The 16,352-nt window shown below is 31.3% G+C and overlaps 2 protein-coding genes and 1 pseudogene across 2 annotated transcripts in view; 1 reads left to right on the top strand and 2 right to left on the bottom strand.

Annotated features, from left to right (window-relative positions):
• Positions 1 to 400: 400 nt before the first annotated feature.
• Positions 401 to 7,091, top strand: LOC125811438 (gamma aminobutyrate transaminase 2). Its single transcript, XM_049490928.1, has 16 exons — positions 401 to 484; positions 815 to 887; positions 2,016 to 2,113; positions 2,379 to 2,471; positions 2,893 to 2,966; positions 3,087 to 3,125; positions 4,111 to 4,199; positions 4,302 to 4,378; positions 4,647 to 4,721; positions 5,195 to 5,326; positions 5,580 to 5,667; positions 5,769 to 5,847; positions 5,928 to 6,018; positions 6,443 to 6,521; positions 6,627 to 6,742; positions 7,012 to 7,091. Exons 1-16 carry the CDS (start codon positions 407 to 409, stop codon positions 7,084 to 7,086), a joined length of 1,356 nt encoding a protein of 451 aa, XP_049346885.1. The 5' UTR covers positions 401 to 406; the 3' UTR covers positions 7,087 to 7,091.
• A 3,269-nt stretch (positions 7,092 to 10,360) lies between these two features.
• Positions 10,361 to 12,541, bottom strand: LOC125811844 (putative late blight resistance protein homolog R1C-3; annotated as a pseudogene).
• Positions 12,542 to 14,498: 1,957 nt separating this feature from the next.
• LOC125811845 (nuclear pore complex protein NUP205) overlaps positions 14,499 to 16,352 on the bottom strand; it is a 30,743-nt gene continuing 28,889 nt past the window's right edge. The window contains exons 42-45 of the mRNA XM_049491395.1: positions 16,211 to 16,311; positions 15,454 to 15,573; positions 15,276 to 15,375; positions 14,499 to 14,780 (exon numbers count right to left, since the gene is read on the bottom strand). Of these exons, the coding sequence (XP_049347352.1) occupies positions 14,697 to 14,780; positions 15,276 to 15,375; positions 15,454 to 15,573; positions 16,211 to 16,311 (405 nt within the window). The 3' untranslated portion in view covers positions 14,499 to 14,696. The remainder of the gene's footprint in view (positions 14,781 to 15,275; positions 15,376 to 15,453; positions 15,574 to 16,210; positions 16,312 to 16,352) is intronic.

The following is a 16,352-nucleotide window of genomic DNA, read 5'->3' on the forward strand; positions in this document are numbered from 1 at the left end:
GTCTCAATAATTCAGATGATGTGAAACTCAAAAAGGACATAATATATCTTAATATAAGTTTATTAAACAATGGCCCATAATTCACAACTTTTTCCTTATATATATATATACATTTACCCTCTCTTTCTCTCTGTATATTTCATTTCTTGCTTCATCTTTCTCTCTTGTTCTTTCTCCTCATAGATTTTCAAGAAAGCTTGAAGGAATGGCCAAGACTACTAATGGGTAAAGTACTCAAGTCATTCTAAATTGAGGAAAACAAATATTTATTATGATAAAATTTCATAATATTGCTGTTGTACTGGATAAAGTTCAATTACTTTACTACGATTTTTTATTTTTTATTTTTGTAATTTTACTAATATATCTAGTTAACAAATTATGTACACGTTTAATTTACAGATTTATGGGACATGATATGTTGGCACCTTTTACTGCGGCATGGATGATTGATATGGGACCTTTAGTTATAGATAGAGCGGAGGTTAGATTTTGAGTTTTCTTTTTATTACAAGTTTTAAGTTATATGCATTGTTTGTATAAAAATTTGTTTTGGTTACCTGAGGCATAAGTAGCTCCTGAATTATGATCGAAAATTCAATGACACACGTTAATTTAATAGGGCCCTAATTAAATTAAGGTGTGTTGCTGAAATTTTGATCATAATTCAGAGGTTATTTATGCCTTATCTCTTAATTATTTATTATTTTGAAAATAAAAATATTTTTTAACTTAAGATTTGTTGGTTATTTTTAACTTTTGAGAAACTTTTAAGATATTACTATGCTTTTAACATTTGTGTAATTTGTTATAGGGTTCTTATGTCTATGACGTAAATGGAAAGAAGTACCTTGATTCTTTATCTGGTTTATGGTGCACAGTGTTAGGTATTTAATTACAATCCTTAATTATTGCATTATTTGATTTTATTGGCTAATTTTGTCTTTCATTTGATTTAATTCCACCAGTTCTCTTTTGTTACTGTAGTGTTTTAATTCTCGCCACAACAAAAGAGATATTTAATGACAATTTTTATTGCAGCAGAAATAGTATTTAACATCAATCACAACTAAAAAGAATATGAAATTAACTACGAAATTTGTATGTAGTCTCTATCTAATCCATTGTTAAAAGGCTCTTAACTAATTGAATATTCTTGAAATTTGTAAGGACCGTGACTAAATTGGATTAATTGGGGATTTTTGTTGTTTAGCTACTAAATTTTGTTCTGTCAGTAGTCTCTTATTTTCTAATAGTGAATACTGAAAAAAATTAATGTCATTACATCGAGAGTCGTTGATTTTTAATGGTATTTATGTAAAGTGTTAATTATAAATATTCATATTTATTATTGCCGCTAAATATAATAGAACGATAATTATATTATTATCGCTAAATAATTATCGCTAAATCCTTTATTTATTGTATTGCAGGTAGAGTGTAGTTAATTATGAAATTTACTATTTTCTTCTTTAATTAGGACCCATGCTTCATGGATGGACCAACCCAATAAATAGTTTGACAGCTACATTTATGGTGTGTTTGATGGGAGAAATTTTACCTCAATATCCAATATTTTATAAAATTTAGAAATTATTTTAATTAGAGTAAGAGAAACATATAAGTAAAAAAATTCATTTTTCTCTTTTTAATTAATGTTTAATTTGATTGCTAAAAAATGATTTATTTATTTATTTATAAATATTTTCTTCATGCCAAATATTTTTACTTTGATTGCCTCATGTTGAAAGCCATCATTGATTATTATAAAAAATTTCTTTGGGATTTTGTGAAATTCTTGATTGGATTAAGTTATGTATTGATAGTATAGATATTATTTTTTATATTATTAAAATATATTTTTATATGATCAAAAGATGACTTTCATCACAAAAGAGTATAGCGTGCGATGAATAAAAATTTTCTGTTTTTAATTAAATATTTCGAATTTGAGCTCTGAAATAAAGAATTTTTTTATAATAAATCTTACGTGATACGAATCTGCATTATTGTAGGGGGAAGTGAGCCTCGTCTTATTGAAGCTGCAAATAAACAACTCAATAAATTGGCATTTTACCATTCATTTTGGAATCGTTCCACAAAACCTTCTTTGGTATATATTAGCAAAATTCTTAGTTCAATACTTCTAAATTTGGCTATTAATTTATTAATATTACTCCTTCCATCCCATAAATATTTATTTTGTTTGTCGAGAATCAAATTATATCAATTTCAATAGACATTTTAAGACAATATAATCCAATTTAATTACAAAAATTGATTAATTTGATTCTCGAGAAATAAAATGTAATAATTATTTTAGGACAGAAGGAGTAGATGTGACTGATTAATTAATTTTATTTTAAAAACAAATACAGGATCTTGCAAAGGAGCTCATAAATATGTTTACTGCAAATAAGATGGGAAAAGTTTTTTTCACAAATAGTGGATCAGAAGCTAATGACACTCAGGTTCTGTTAATGTTTTTTTTCTTCTTATTTTATAAATTTAATTTAATCTGTTATAACATGTTATTTATTATTTATTTTAAATTATTATCCATTCAAGTGTAATGTAATATATTATAGTACTATATGTGTATTGTTTATTCTATTTTGTTAATCATCATTATTACATAAAATTATTTATAAGTATTTTTTAAACGATTTGATTGAAGTGTAGTGTACTCAAATAAGAATTTTGACAACAAAATTTTAGAAAGATCTATAAATGTCACTATAATATAATTCTATTTATTTCACACTATAATATAATTTTTCAATAAAGTGGATTCATTATTTACGCTGTTTGATTGTATAAATATTTTTATGGAGAAGTTTTCAAGGATATTAAATAATTAACATTTGACCTTTACATGTCAATTATTTGTAGGTGAAGTTGGTGTGGTATTACAACAATGCCATTGGGAGACCAAACAAAAAGAAAATTATTTCTCGAAAAAATGCGTAAGCTTTTTTTTTTTTTTGGAAAAAGTTGATTTTTTATTAAAAAAAAATATTTCATTTTTTTTATTTATTTTTACTTTGGCTGACACAATATTCTTCATATATATCACCTTCAAACAGATACCATGGTTCAACTTATATGACTGCCGGTCTCTCTGGGTAATACGCTATTCATTTTATTTTATATGACGATACTTGCTTAAATATAAATTTGATAGTCTTTTATGTATATTTATTTTTAATTTATAGTTTTAAATATGTCATGATCATTTTAATATTGTTTAAAGATAAAATAAAAAAAAGTTATAAGTTAGCTAAATATGTAATCTAAGTTGATTCATGAAATTTTTTGTTAAAAAATATTATTTTTCCAAGCATGATATATTATACTCATATAACCAGAATAAGGGGAAAGGTATTATTTAATAATTAAATAAATTATAAGTATAAATAATAAAAGAAAAAAGACTCCAATAATGTTTGACACAATTATTAAGAGTTCATTCTTATAAATTATTAAAATAAAATTTGATATAAGTTGAACAAGTTAGATTATGATCCATTACTTAAAACATTGTAACTCAATTTATCTCCGTTATAGGAGGATCAGTGGTGGTGGATGATAGTGATAGTAGTTGAGGGTTGGGGGGCGGGGGAGAATAAAAGTGTTGACTGGAGCCCTTGGGTACAAAAATACACTATTATATATAAAGTAAATTGAGAGAAGAAGAGTAGCCTAACCACATAGGAACTAGGGCGGAGCTAGCTTATAGTCAGGGGGTTCATTTATATCCCATTTGATGAAAACTATACTATGTATACATGGTTAAAATTAATTTTATGTATATATAGTAGATGTCGGATTCCTTTCGATTAGTTAATATGTTTACTTTTTCAGATTTTGAACCCCTTAATGACAATTCTGATTATGTCACTATTAAATTTTCAGCACGTGACTGCATTATATTTTTATATTTCTGTTTTTTGAACCCCTTAATGACAATTCTGATTATGTCACTGTTAAATTTTGACTGCATTATATTTTTATATTTCTGTTTTTTAAATCCCATCTAAACATATTAAATTATAGTATTTATTTTAAACCGTTCAAATTTAACCCAATTCTATCCATTTTATTTTGCAGGCTTCCTTCACTACATCTAAAATTTGATTTGCCACCTCCATATATTCTTCACACTGATTGCCCTCATTATTGGAACAATCACTTGCCAGGTAGATTATTATTATTATTATTTATTCTCTCTTATATTGATCCTATATTATATGTTTTTATTAATAACTATGCATTTTACTAAAATGAAATATGTATGCCAGATGAGACAGAAGAGGAGTACTCAACTAGGTTGGCAAATAATTTGGAAAATCTTATACTCAAAGAGGGTCCTGAAACAGTAATTTCTATCTACTTTTATCACTTCTTATCAATTTTTTTCATTGCATATCTGACTGTTTTCGATAGATCTTTAATTCAAGAAAAATATTTTTTTAGAAAATAGTTTGAAAAAGAAATGCAAGAGCAAAAAGTTATAGTAAAAATATTGAAGAAAATAATACCAACAGTACAAATATTAAAAATAATAATAAAATCGAAGCATAAAAAAAATATTGACATATATTTAATCTTATTTAATGATCGCGTATATTTGTGTATTCACCTAGGTTGCTGCTTTCATTGCGGAACCAGTCATGGGAGGAGCAGGTGTCATAATTCCTCCGGAAACCTATTTTGAGAAGGTGTGGTTTATTGTTTCATTCGTCTCAATTTATATAATAATATTCTATTAGACATAAATTTGTGATGAAAAATAAGTTATAGATATATGTGGCTACTATACATCACAGTAATGATAAGATAGACATTTAACGTTGCAATATTACTAAACATAAGAAAATGTCACTTTTTAAAATATAAAAAAAGAATCATATAAATTGAGACGGAAAGAGTAATTGATAGCCCCTTGTAAGTGTATTTGATTTGACACTTTCAAATATTATTTTGTCCCTAATATTTATGGTATTTTTTGAATGTATATACCCAAATTAAAATTCTAACTCCCTTCCCGTCTCATTTTTCTCAATTGTTTTTTTTTTTCTTGCAAAATACTTCATACATTATATTTTCGTAAATAATTATAAGAACATTTTTAATCATTTAATATTCATTTTAACTAAAAAAAATTTAACTTGTTTCTACTTTATTTTTTTAGATTCAAGCTGTCTTAAAGAAATATGACATTCTTTTCATCGCGGATGAGGTGATATGTGGATTTGGAAGACTTGGGACAATGTTTGGCTGTGATAAGTACAACATTAAACCTGATCTTGTCTCTATAGCAAAGGTAATGCAAAATTATTACGAAATGATCTGATGCCCTTGTACTTGTATGAACTTATATTCTGAATTTTTCTATTTAACTCTTTGCCAACTGAACTAAATTTATTTACATTATTACTGTATAAATTTAAACTCTAATTAGAAGAGTTTAAAATACGTGCACTAATGATATATATATATATATATAATATTTACACAATCACATCACTTCAGGTTGTGAATTCTTAATTATTTATCTATTTTAACTATGATTTTAGGCTCTTTCTGGTGGATATATACCAATTGGTGCTGTGCTTGTAAGCGAAGAAATTTCCAAGGTCATAAGTGCTCAAAGCAATCAACTTGGTGAGCATATAATATCAATATGATTGAATATTTTTATTAGTAATTATTATATTTTTTTTGTATTCATTTATTTATATTTTAATAATTTTTTCTACAATTAGGTGTTTTTTGCCATGGATTTACTTATTCTGGACACCCTGTTGCGTGTGCCGTTGCATTGGAAGCACTAAAGATTTATAAGTATGTACCTTTGATTTAATTTGTCAAATATTTTTTTATATCTTCGATACACTAAAAATATTTAAGTTTAATTTTTTCAGGGAAAAAAATATTACTGAGGTAGTGAACAAATTATCACCAAAGTTTCAAGAAGGTTTGAAAGCATTTATCGACAGTCCCATAATTGGGGAGGTACTTACTTTTCTTATATATATTTAAGTTATATACGTCGATATTATCATGATTTTTGTTTATTATTATCGTTATAGCAACTTATTTACTATTTATTTTGTGTTACCACTTATCATCAAATGCTATTGAATAGTATTATCTGTAATTGACTTTTAAAGTTTATACATTATTGAAATCAAAATTTTCATTAGAAAAATTATAATTTATTTAATATGAAGTATATATATAAATAAAAGAAATTAATCTATCTACATAATATAATTTATCAGCGAAAAAGGGTCATGAATTGACTCCCTTAGGTAAGAACATGCTTTGCCACTCATTTTAAGTGATTTTTAGTATAAATTCTTTTATACTATTAATGCATAAAATTTTAAACTCGAAGTTTTATTCACTCTTTTTCCTTCTTTTTTTTTTTTAAAAGATAAGGGGAACTGGTTTGGTACTTTCTACGGAGTTTGTTGATAACAAATCTGCTAATGATCCTTTTCCACTAGAATGGGGTACGTTTCTTCCTTTTATTTTTAATGTTCGAGTTAAATTAAATTCAATGTTCATTTCTATTTTATAAATTAATTAATTAATTAATTATTTTTTGCTTAATTAAGGTGTTGGTACATATTTTGGATCACAATGTGAGAAGCATGGGATGTTGGTAAGTTTTTCTGGTGATCACGTAAATATGGCTCCTCCATTCACCTTGAGTCTTGAAGAACTTGATGAGGTAATAAATATCACTTCTCATTTGTTAGAAATAATTAAATATGATTTTTTGAGTTGAAATATGCCTAGAGTCAAGAGTCTTATTGGAAAATAATCAGTTAAGGACAAAGTCTGCGTTCATTCTATTTTTTCAACTAGATAATTTGTTATGATGCATATTAGTTTCATAAAAGTACTACCATATCTTTTGAATTAAAAAATGAAATATATTATGAACTTGGTAACACATTTTTTCAAATAATTTTTTTTATTTTTTTTATTTTTTGGCAGATGATAAGCATATATGGGAAAGCATTGAAGGATACTGAAAAAAGAGTGGAAGAACTCAAGTCTCAGAAAAAGTAAAAAGCTCATGACAAAAATTTGATGTTCCCAAAAAAAGAAGAGAGAAAAAAAAGTTCATTTCCAGTTTAAATAAAACTTTGTAGTAGTTTTTTTTTTTGTGGAATGTTGGTACTCATAATATAGAGTATTTTGTTGTACTGTATTGTTTTAATGAGTGCAATATTTGAATAAATTGTATCGTTTTCTATCCCAATATGGTTAAAGTTTTGAATTTCTTTTACGTAACATCACGACGCTGAAAAATGATACACCATTAATGAAATATAACATTGGTCCATATTTTGGATCACAATGTGAGAAGTATGGGATGTTAGTAAGTTTTTCTGATGATCACATAAATATGGCTCTTGCATTCACTTTGACTCTTGAAAAATTTGATGAGGTGATAAATATCGCTTTTCATTTGCTAAAAATAATTAAAGATAATTTTCTAAGTTGAAATATATATGTCTAGAGTTTAGGGTCTTATCGTAAAATAATCTCTCTACCTATATAAGTTAAGGATATGGTTCGCGTTCATTCTATTTTTTTCAAACAACACTCGTAAGATAACATTAAATATGTTGGCATTGTTTTGACTAGCTATTCCTCTTTTATTTGCCTATAAAGCTGCGAAAGTAGGTAGATTATTAAGATTTATTTATTTTTGGTAGAACTAGTACGAATAGCTCTATGAAGCTATGGAGACAAATAAATTAGGAACTTTTTTTTTTTTTGGGTTAGAACAACTATGTACTTAAACTATGTTTGGCTGATTTTTTATTTTTTTTGGGTGTAGGGGTGGGGGGTGGGGGATGAGGTCAAAGATTCTCTTTAAAGAAAGTATTTAATCTTTTGGTGGCAACAAAACTTGCCACTAATCAATCTTTTCTTGGAGACATATAAATCTTTTAGTGGCGATAAAACTTGCCACTAATTCAATCTTTTAGTGGTGACATATCAATTTTTTGGTGGTGACATATTAATCTTTAGTGGCGACATAACTTGCCACTACTTCAATCTCTTAGTGGCGACATATTAATCTCTTGGTGGCGACAAGACTTGACTAATTCTGTCTTTTAGTGGCGACATATTTATCTTTTGGTGGCAACAAAACTTGCCACTAATTATGTCTTTTAGTGGCGACATATTTATCTTTTGGTGGCGACAAAACTTGCCACTAATTCTGTCTTTAATCTTTTGTTGGCGGCGAAACTTGCCACTAATTCTATCTTTTAGTGGCGACATATAAATCTTTTAGTTAATATGGAAGCTGAAGTATAAAAGTATGCCAACAACATTGGCGAAAACCAATGTTTCCTAGTTGTTCAAATTCAGGGGGGAAACGGTTTTTCATAAAAACCTTTTCATACAATAAACTACAACTTTGATCAAAATTCCTGAGGTGAATTTGATAAGGAGGCTTACCTGACCAAGCAAATTCAGCCACCTCCATATTCCGAGTTGTCAGGAGTATTCAACTCCCATTGTTACAGTCCGAGAAACATTTTTTTAATATCAACCTAAGCTTTTGTAGTCCATATGTAGTTGTCCGTCATCTTGTTGTTCATTGAAGAAAGAAGGCTTAGAAGTACATTTGTCACACAATAGTACTCTTGTGAAACAATACCTTTTGCACAAATGTCAAAGCAAGACATAATGAATGAATCAGTGTAGATTTTGTTAGCCAAAGTTGTCTTCTCAACTCCCTCCATCCCTACAATTGAGACAACTACTACTTCTTTTGCTCCTCCAGCAATTTGATCTCAAATTCATTTTCATGGCCAACCATCATATTCTCAGGCACCAAGCCATGTTCGTAAGCACTGGCGTATATGTAAATACTTTCATGTAATAATACTTCAACATTATTGCATATCCATAAGAGGTAAATACTACCACGAACCCAGTATGATTGTTGTTGCATTGAAAGAAATAAATGTCAATCTTTTAGTGACGACAAAACTTGCTGCTAATTCTGTCTTTTAGTGGCGACATATCAATCTTTTAGTGGCAACATATTAATCTTTTGGCGGCGACAAAACTTGCCACTAATTCTGTCTTTAGTGGCAACATATCAATCTTTTAGTGGCGACAAAACTTGCCACTGTTGTCTTTTAGTGACGACATATTAATCCTTTGGTGGCGACAAAACTTGCCACTAATTCTATCTTTAATCTTTTGGTGGCGACCGAACTTGCCACTAATTCTATCTTTTAGTGACGACATATCAATCTTTTGGTGGCACTTAGGAGCCATTTTACCTGAATGAGGCGATTTTCTTTGTTTTTCGTGTATCCCATAAATAATTTGGCAATATGGTTTTCGAACGATTTTTTATAAAATATTTATATAACTCTTTGTAGGGAGTTGGGGGAGCAGTACGTGAAGCTTTACCATTTTTACACATATTTTTGGAATTTAAAAGCCATTTTACACGAATTAGGTGATTTTCTTGATTTTTCGTGTGTTTTAATTCACAAATATTTTGGTGATATGATTTCTGATGTTTTTTTTTTTTCAAAACCTTTATAGAATCTTCTGTAGGGAGTTAGGGAGCAGTACGTGAAACCTCATCACTTTTTGCACATATTTTGGGCATTTAGATGCCATTATACAGGAATTTGACGATTTTCTCAGTTAGCCCATGAATATTTTGAAGATATGCCTTCGGGCGATTTCTTGTAAAACCTTTAAAGGATCCCTCTGGAGAGAGTTGGAGGAGCAGTACGTGAAGCCTGCCCATTTTTTGCACATATTTTAGGCATTTAGGAGCCATTTTACAAAAACTAGGCAATTTTCTCTATTTTTTTTGTGTGTTAAACCATGAATTTTTTGGTGATATGACTTCCAGATAATTTTCTTGCAAAATATTTATGGAACTCTCCGTGGGGAGTTGAGAGAGCAGTACGTGAAGCCACACCATTTTTTTAACTTATTTTTTAACTCAAGCTTTTGTAGTGTCAGTCTTGTATATTTTTTTTAGGCATAATAGATAGACACCTTTAACTTGAGCTCAACTGACAACTAAACACTCCAATTTTGAGAATGCACGTCTAGACACTTCAACTCGTCCCCACCAAATCTCAAATGTTTGAAGATGTCTAGATGACCGTTTTATAATTTGGAGTGAGAAGTAGTTGATTAAGGTTTTCTAGCTTGAAGTTCTTGATACTGAGACGTTCGCCTTTTGAGTAGCCATCTTGTTCCTTTTTTCTTTTCAGTGAAATATTTAAGAGACGATTCACGCTATAGGGAGGTATGAAGCATAGAGGATCACTTCATGCTAGTGATCTTATACAAATCTCAGAAGTCCTAATTGACTCTTGTTCTTCTGAATAAACCATTCAAATTTCAATTCAATCAAATTATTCATGTTTTGATTTACTGTAGGAGCAATATCATTGGCTACAAACAGGAAAAAAGCAGAAAAGTTTGTTACAGATATTCACAAGATGTTACTTATCTCATATATTGAATATAAGCAGCTGTTCAAACTATGTTGTGACAATTCTGCCAAGCAGATTCAACAGGATATTGGAGACAATTATGCAAAATTTGTTGAGTTCCATATCAGTAAGACATATTTTCAGTTGAAACAGAAATGTCTTAGAGGTCTAACTGATACGGACTTCGACATATGCTCCGTAGTTGTCTTCAATGTCCTGTTGAATCTGCTTGGTGGAAATTCCAACAGGTTCTGTACAACTGCTTATATCAATTAGCTCAAGTGCAGTTATTTCTGAAAAATCTTGAGGTATTGAATCCAAACACCAGCATGATTTGACGAATAGGCGTTGAAGGCATGGGAAGTGATCACTACTAGCTCTCCAATCGTTTTAGTATCAAGAACTTCAAATGAGGAAAACCTTCCCCAACTACTTCCCATTCCTTGCCTTTGCAGGCATCATATGATAGTTTAAGTGCCTCGAGATTGGGCAACTTACTAATAATGCTCAAATCCTTCCACCGCAAAAGCTAACTTCTTAAGGTTTTGGGGAAAAGCATCTGGAGGAGGTAGGATCAAAGGTGGAAACCTCTTCAATATTCCCCTACCTGGATGACCAACTCGGCGAACTATCTGTTTTTTTTTTGTACACCTTTTTTATCTGAAATTTCAATTCTTGGAGCTGATCCAAGTAGCAAAGATCTTGAAAGACACTGTCATTGCTTCTACATTTGTAGTCCTGGTGTACTCCACAAATGTACAACTTTTTTAAATTGGGCATCAGTCTAAAGACAGAAGAAGTACAATAACGAGGATTCCACCCGAACAGACATTGCAAATTCTTCAAAACCAAACTTTTCTCTGTAGGCTCAAGATAACACAAGTAATTCCAGTCCAAACAGAGGTGACTCAATAGAGGCATTGTCAAAATTTCTGATGGTAATATGAAATGATCATTTTGCGAGGCCTCAGGATTCGAAAGCTTAAGTATAAAAGTTTGCAGATAATGTAGGCTAGCTATTGATGGAGGAATGTCTACTGATGAGGGATTAACCCAAACCTGTAGATAAAGACTCAAAGCTAGGTATCTTAAGTGCGTTAAGTTAAGTATCCAACTCGGAAAAGTAAGACACGTCAACGAGGCAATATCCAGTACTCTAACTAGCTTGAAACACAACAAATCTGGCCTAAGGTGTCTATGAAAAATGAAAACAGAACGGGCCTCACTATTATGACACTAACTATTTCTTCAGTACTGGCATCATTAATACTGATCCGACCTCTACTATTGGAGGAAAAGTTTATGAATTGAGCACATGGATTTCGATCATTCTTCCTTTTGATAACATTCACAAAATTCATGTTTCGAGCTTCTCTCAAGCAGAGTTCACGTGTCACATCATGCATTCCACAACTCTTGATTTTTCCATCAAAAGTGAAATGGTGAATGAAAATTAAACTTCTATCTATAAGATCTTTTAGACATGTTTCCGCCACTTCTTCAATGGTTTTCGTCTTTTCTACCTTCAAAAATCCCTCCACAGTCCATCTTTTATACTGATCCTGCATCATCTCGAATTCATTTTCATGGCCAACCATCACATTCTCAGTCTCTACAGCAAGTCGAGATACATCGCCAAGGGACATGTTTTGTACTTTGAGGTCTTTGATATTGTTGTACTTGTTCTGCATTTCCTTCCACTTGTTCATTGTGGAACCAATGTGTTCTACTGCTTGTTTCAGGGAGAAACAAAGTTCCCAAAAATCTATTCTTCGTGTAACCGAGGTTTTTACTAAGGAAACTTTTCTTGATTCCGATTCAATCATATCTTCTGTGCTGTAGGCAACCTCTGCAATTTCAGCTTCCAAGCTTGTTAATGCCTCAAGATCACCCGTTATCGTGCAGGATTTCTCCATAATAGCTCTCAAGGATTCAAGCTTTTCATAGGATGATTGCAAATTACATCCACTTAATTCCATTGATTGTTGTATGGTACTCATAAGAGAAGTAATAGCAGCATAAGCCATGTCACTTGCTGTTGGGAATTTTTTTTTAGAAACAAACAAAGAGAGCAAAGGACACTCTTTTAAGGTGTGTTTGCTATGGAAGGGAAATAGTTTTCTTCACATTATAAGTGGTCTTGACTTTAGAAGACTGCAAGACATTGGTAGGCTGGTGACCACTTAGTACTCCTTTTTTGAATTTTGAGTTTCTTGAACATGATTTTGCTTTTTCTCTCTTATGTGTGATAAAAATAGGGAGTTTCTGCACAGAGAAGAAGCAGAATGGCTCAGTATGAAAACAGAAAGTGCAAAAATCTTTCTTTTAATTATTTCCTGAGACAAGTTAACTTCCACCACATTTCCAGCTTGGTCCAGTATTCTGCTCTACTTTCTATCAACCAGCTGGAAGTCCAACTCTAGTTTTAGTTTCACACTTGCTAATTCAAATAGTCGAAAAAATATCCACGAAAAATCGACAATATTCTTAGTGTAAATTTTGTTTGAAATATCAATAAACTTCCAACAAAAGAGATAAACTTTTTAGTTAAGGAAAATTAAAGCCATCTTCTTCGACTGCTTATCAATGTGTGCAGAGTTAAAATTGGAGGAAAAAGAACTTGCAGTATTTTTTCTGCTAAAGCCCGTGTTGGCCAAGAAATCAGCACAGAAGTTACCCAAGCTTGGTCATTTAGTTTCTATTTTTCTGGTTATTCACACAACAAAGCACGGTTGGCAAATGGCAGAGGCTAAGCCAAAATTTGAATCTAAGGCATTATAGCTGCATTGAATCTGAATTATTCCTGCAACTTTTAAGAAATAGTCGTTCAAGGCACGGAAAGTGATCAGAACTGGCTCTCCAGTACCAAATGCAGGCAGTGAGGAAATCCTTCATCAACTACTTTCCACTCCTCGCCAATGCAGGCATAATATGTTAATCTAAGGTCCTCGAGTTTAGTTAATATGGAAGCTGAAGTATAAAAGTATGCAAACAACATTGGTGAAAACCACCAATGTTTCCAAGTTGTTCAAATTCAGGGGGAAAACGGTTTTCCATACAATAAACTACAACTTTGATCAAAATTCATGAGGCACATTTGATAAGGAGGCTTACCTGAGCTAGCAAATTCACACCTCCATATTCCGAGTTGTCAGGAGTATTCAACTCCCCATTGTTACAGTCCGGGAAACAGTTTTTCATATCAACCCAAGCTTTTGTAGTCCATATGTCATCAATGACTACCAAGTACAATTGAGACAACTACTACTTCTCTTGCTCCTCCAGCAATTTGATCTCAAATTTATTTTCATGGCCAGCCATCATATTCTCAGGCTCCAAGCCATGTTGAGAGGCAATTGTGTATAGGTAAATATTTCCATGCAATAATACTTGAACATTATTGCAAATTTATAAGAGGTAAATACTACCATGAACCCAATATGATTGTTGTTACATTGAAAGAGATAAAAGATGACTAATTTCAACTAATATTGAACTTAGTAAAACAAAGTTACTGAAAAGTCTTACTTAGAAATGCACATAGAATGTTGAGATTACACAAAGCGATATGCATAAAGGATCAAGGACCATATATAAAGTCTTGATTATCCGTCTTATAAGTGGATTCCAATTCATAGATGTATTAGACTAATGGTTTATCACGTCCAATAATTAAACTTAATGGTCATGAAGAAACAAGTTTTTTCTGCCGTCTATTTAACCAATAGTAGTTCTGATGGATTATAACATTCAGAATTCAACAACACACCCAATGCAATCCCATAAAATGGGGTCGGAAAAGGATAGAGTCTACACATAGCTTACCTCTACCTTGAAGGTAGAGAGATTAATTTTGATATTCCCTCAGCTCAAGAAAAAATAGTTCAATGCAATTCGGAAAAAAATAACAAGGTCATGACAAAATACTACAAATACGCACAATAAAACATTCTGAACAGTAAATACACAATAATACGATCCCAAAAAAAAAACTCAGAAATGGGAATAGCTAAATTGCCCAATAGAGGCCGTAGTATGATATACAATATGTACAACAGATTGGAGGATTAAAAAAATATAGGACAAGCACTATATAAAAGATAATATACAATTACATTACAACTCAACCAAATTCTTCATACCCCCTATACTTAGGAAAGAACAAAAGAGGGAGATGGCCAGTCAAACAGGTGACTTCTGAATCGATATTTCTTTCAGAGAACTAGCTAATCTTCGAAACACTTTAAGGTCATGACCTGTTTTATCCTGCAAACAAGAAAAATATTAAAATGAAATGTTAAATCCCAAAATTACAGAAAAGGAGAAATATAACAAGCATTGGTCATGCAGGTATCAAAAATTTACATAATGCAAAACATGGCCGAACAAGAGAAATATTACAAGTTTTTTTTTTTTTTATAATCGAAAATTCCCATTACAAACAGCCTCAGCCTCCCTACCCCCCCCCCCCCCCCCCAAAAAAAAAAAAGGTAGGGGCAGGATCTGCATACTCCTCACCCTCCCAAGAGCCCACTTGTGCGACTACTGGGTATGTTGTAAAAAAGTAATCCCAAGGGCCAATGGAGTTTGGTTCCCAATTACTATTAGGGAAGTCATTTCCTCATTTTTAAGATACCTGTTTTCCTAAAGAAAATGTTTTCCAAAACATTTTGACCAATCAAACACACCCTTAGAGAGGATTGGTAATCTTAAAGACTTACTTACGACTATTTCATAAGATAAGAGTTACTGTTAGCATACCTCGCTTAGTAATTCAAGCCTCTCCAAAGCTGAAATTAACTTTCCACATAGCAAATTCAAGTCGTCTTTTGAGTAGGGTTTGGTGCCACATTCAAAAGAACTGCAATGTCCAGTAGAAGTTAAACCAAGCAGAATTTGCATAGCCATGAACGAAAGAGAAGTGTCATAAATATCGTACCTGTCCTGAAAATGAACAAGGATAATATTCATCACGTTTTCCGCTAGTAAAAGCAATAGTGTCATAAGTTGATTCCTATCTCCAACAATCTGGCACATCTCCAACATTGCGACATATCTCCTGGAATATAACCAATCAGAAAATTAGTCAGATTAGCATACTAAAGGGATTTAAAGCATGATAATCACTAACCTCTAAGCAATGTAGATCATCCAGTCAGCATAACAATTGCAAGATTAAGCATATGACTATACATCATTTATGTGATGGTCAACAAAATCCACATATTGCATTAAAGATTAATGAAATAAAAATTGAGTGTACTTCCTATGATTTGACCACCAAACCGGATCTATTTTTGTGCCTTGGATATTAAAGAAATTTCAGGGAGACATTATGTCTGGATACAAGTAATTACTTGAGTAAAACAGTTGTAGTAGTGTTATTCTTTAGGTGTGGTCATCACTGCCACTTGGGATGGTTGCAAATAAACTGTCGTTTGTATCAGCAATCAAAAAGGAGATGACCAGAAAACATGATTTGGACAGATGGAGTTGTACTAATAGGAAGGTTACTAACTACATACACTATAAATTTTCGACGAAGGGTGTTCAACTGACCACCCAACCTTTACTATATGTGGCTACGACCCGCCACCCTCCAGCTACTATGTTGAGTTTTAATAATCTAAATCTGACATCTCATAACTAGACGAGCAAAACTCTCCTGGAATTGTATTACATGAAGCTACATATACCTTTTCTGAATGTTCTCGGACGACGAAATACAACCCTTGGGAACACACATATTGATGATTTCATCCACTTCCTGTCTTGATAGTTCATTTATGTCTTGAATCTGGGATAATGAAGAGATTTAGAGCTCAGATAATCAAATAT

Source organism: Solanum verrucosum, unplaced genomic scaffold (assembly GCF_900185275.1).
Source record: "Solanum verrucosum unplaced genomic scaffold, falcon-dt-bn FXZP01000238.1, whole genome shotgun sequence".
Lineage (NCBI taxonomy): Eukaryota > Viridiplantae > Streptophyta > Magnoliopsida > Solanales > Solanaceae > Solanum > Solanum verrucosum.

Bases quoted from the DNA above. Each gene is read 5' to 3' on its own strand.
- LOC125811438 (XM_049490928.1), top strand. From the start codon at position 407: ATGGGACATGATATGTTGGCACCTTTTACTGCGGCATGGATGATTGAT. The intron at 3,126-4,110 runs GTAATACGCTAT...TTTATTTTGCAG, and splicing joins ATGACTGCCGGTCTCTCTGG to GCTTCCTTCACTACATCTAA. The intron at 4,379-4,646 runs GTAATTTCTATC...GTATTCACCTAG, and splicing joins TCAAAGAGGGTCCTGAAACA to GTTGCTGCTTTCATTGCGGA.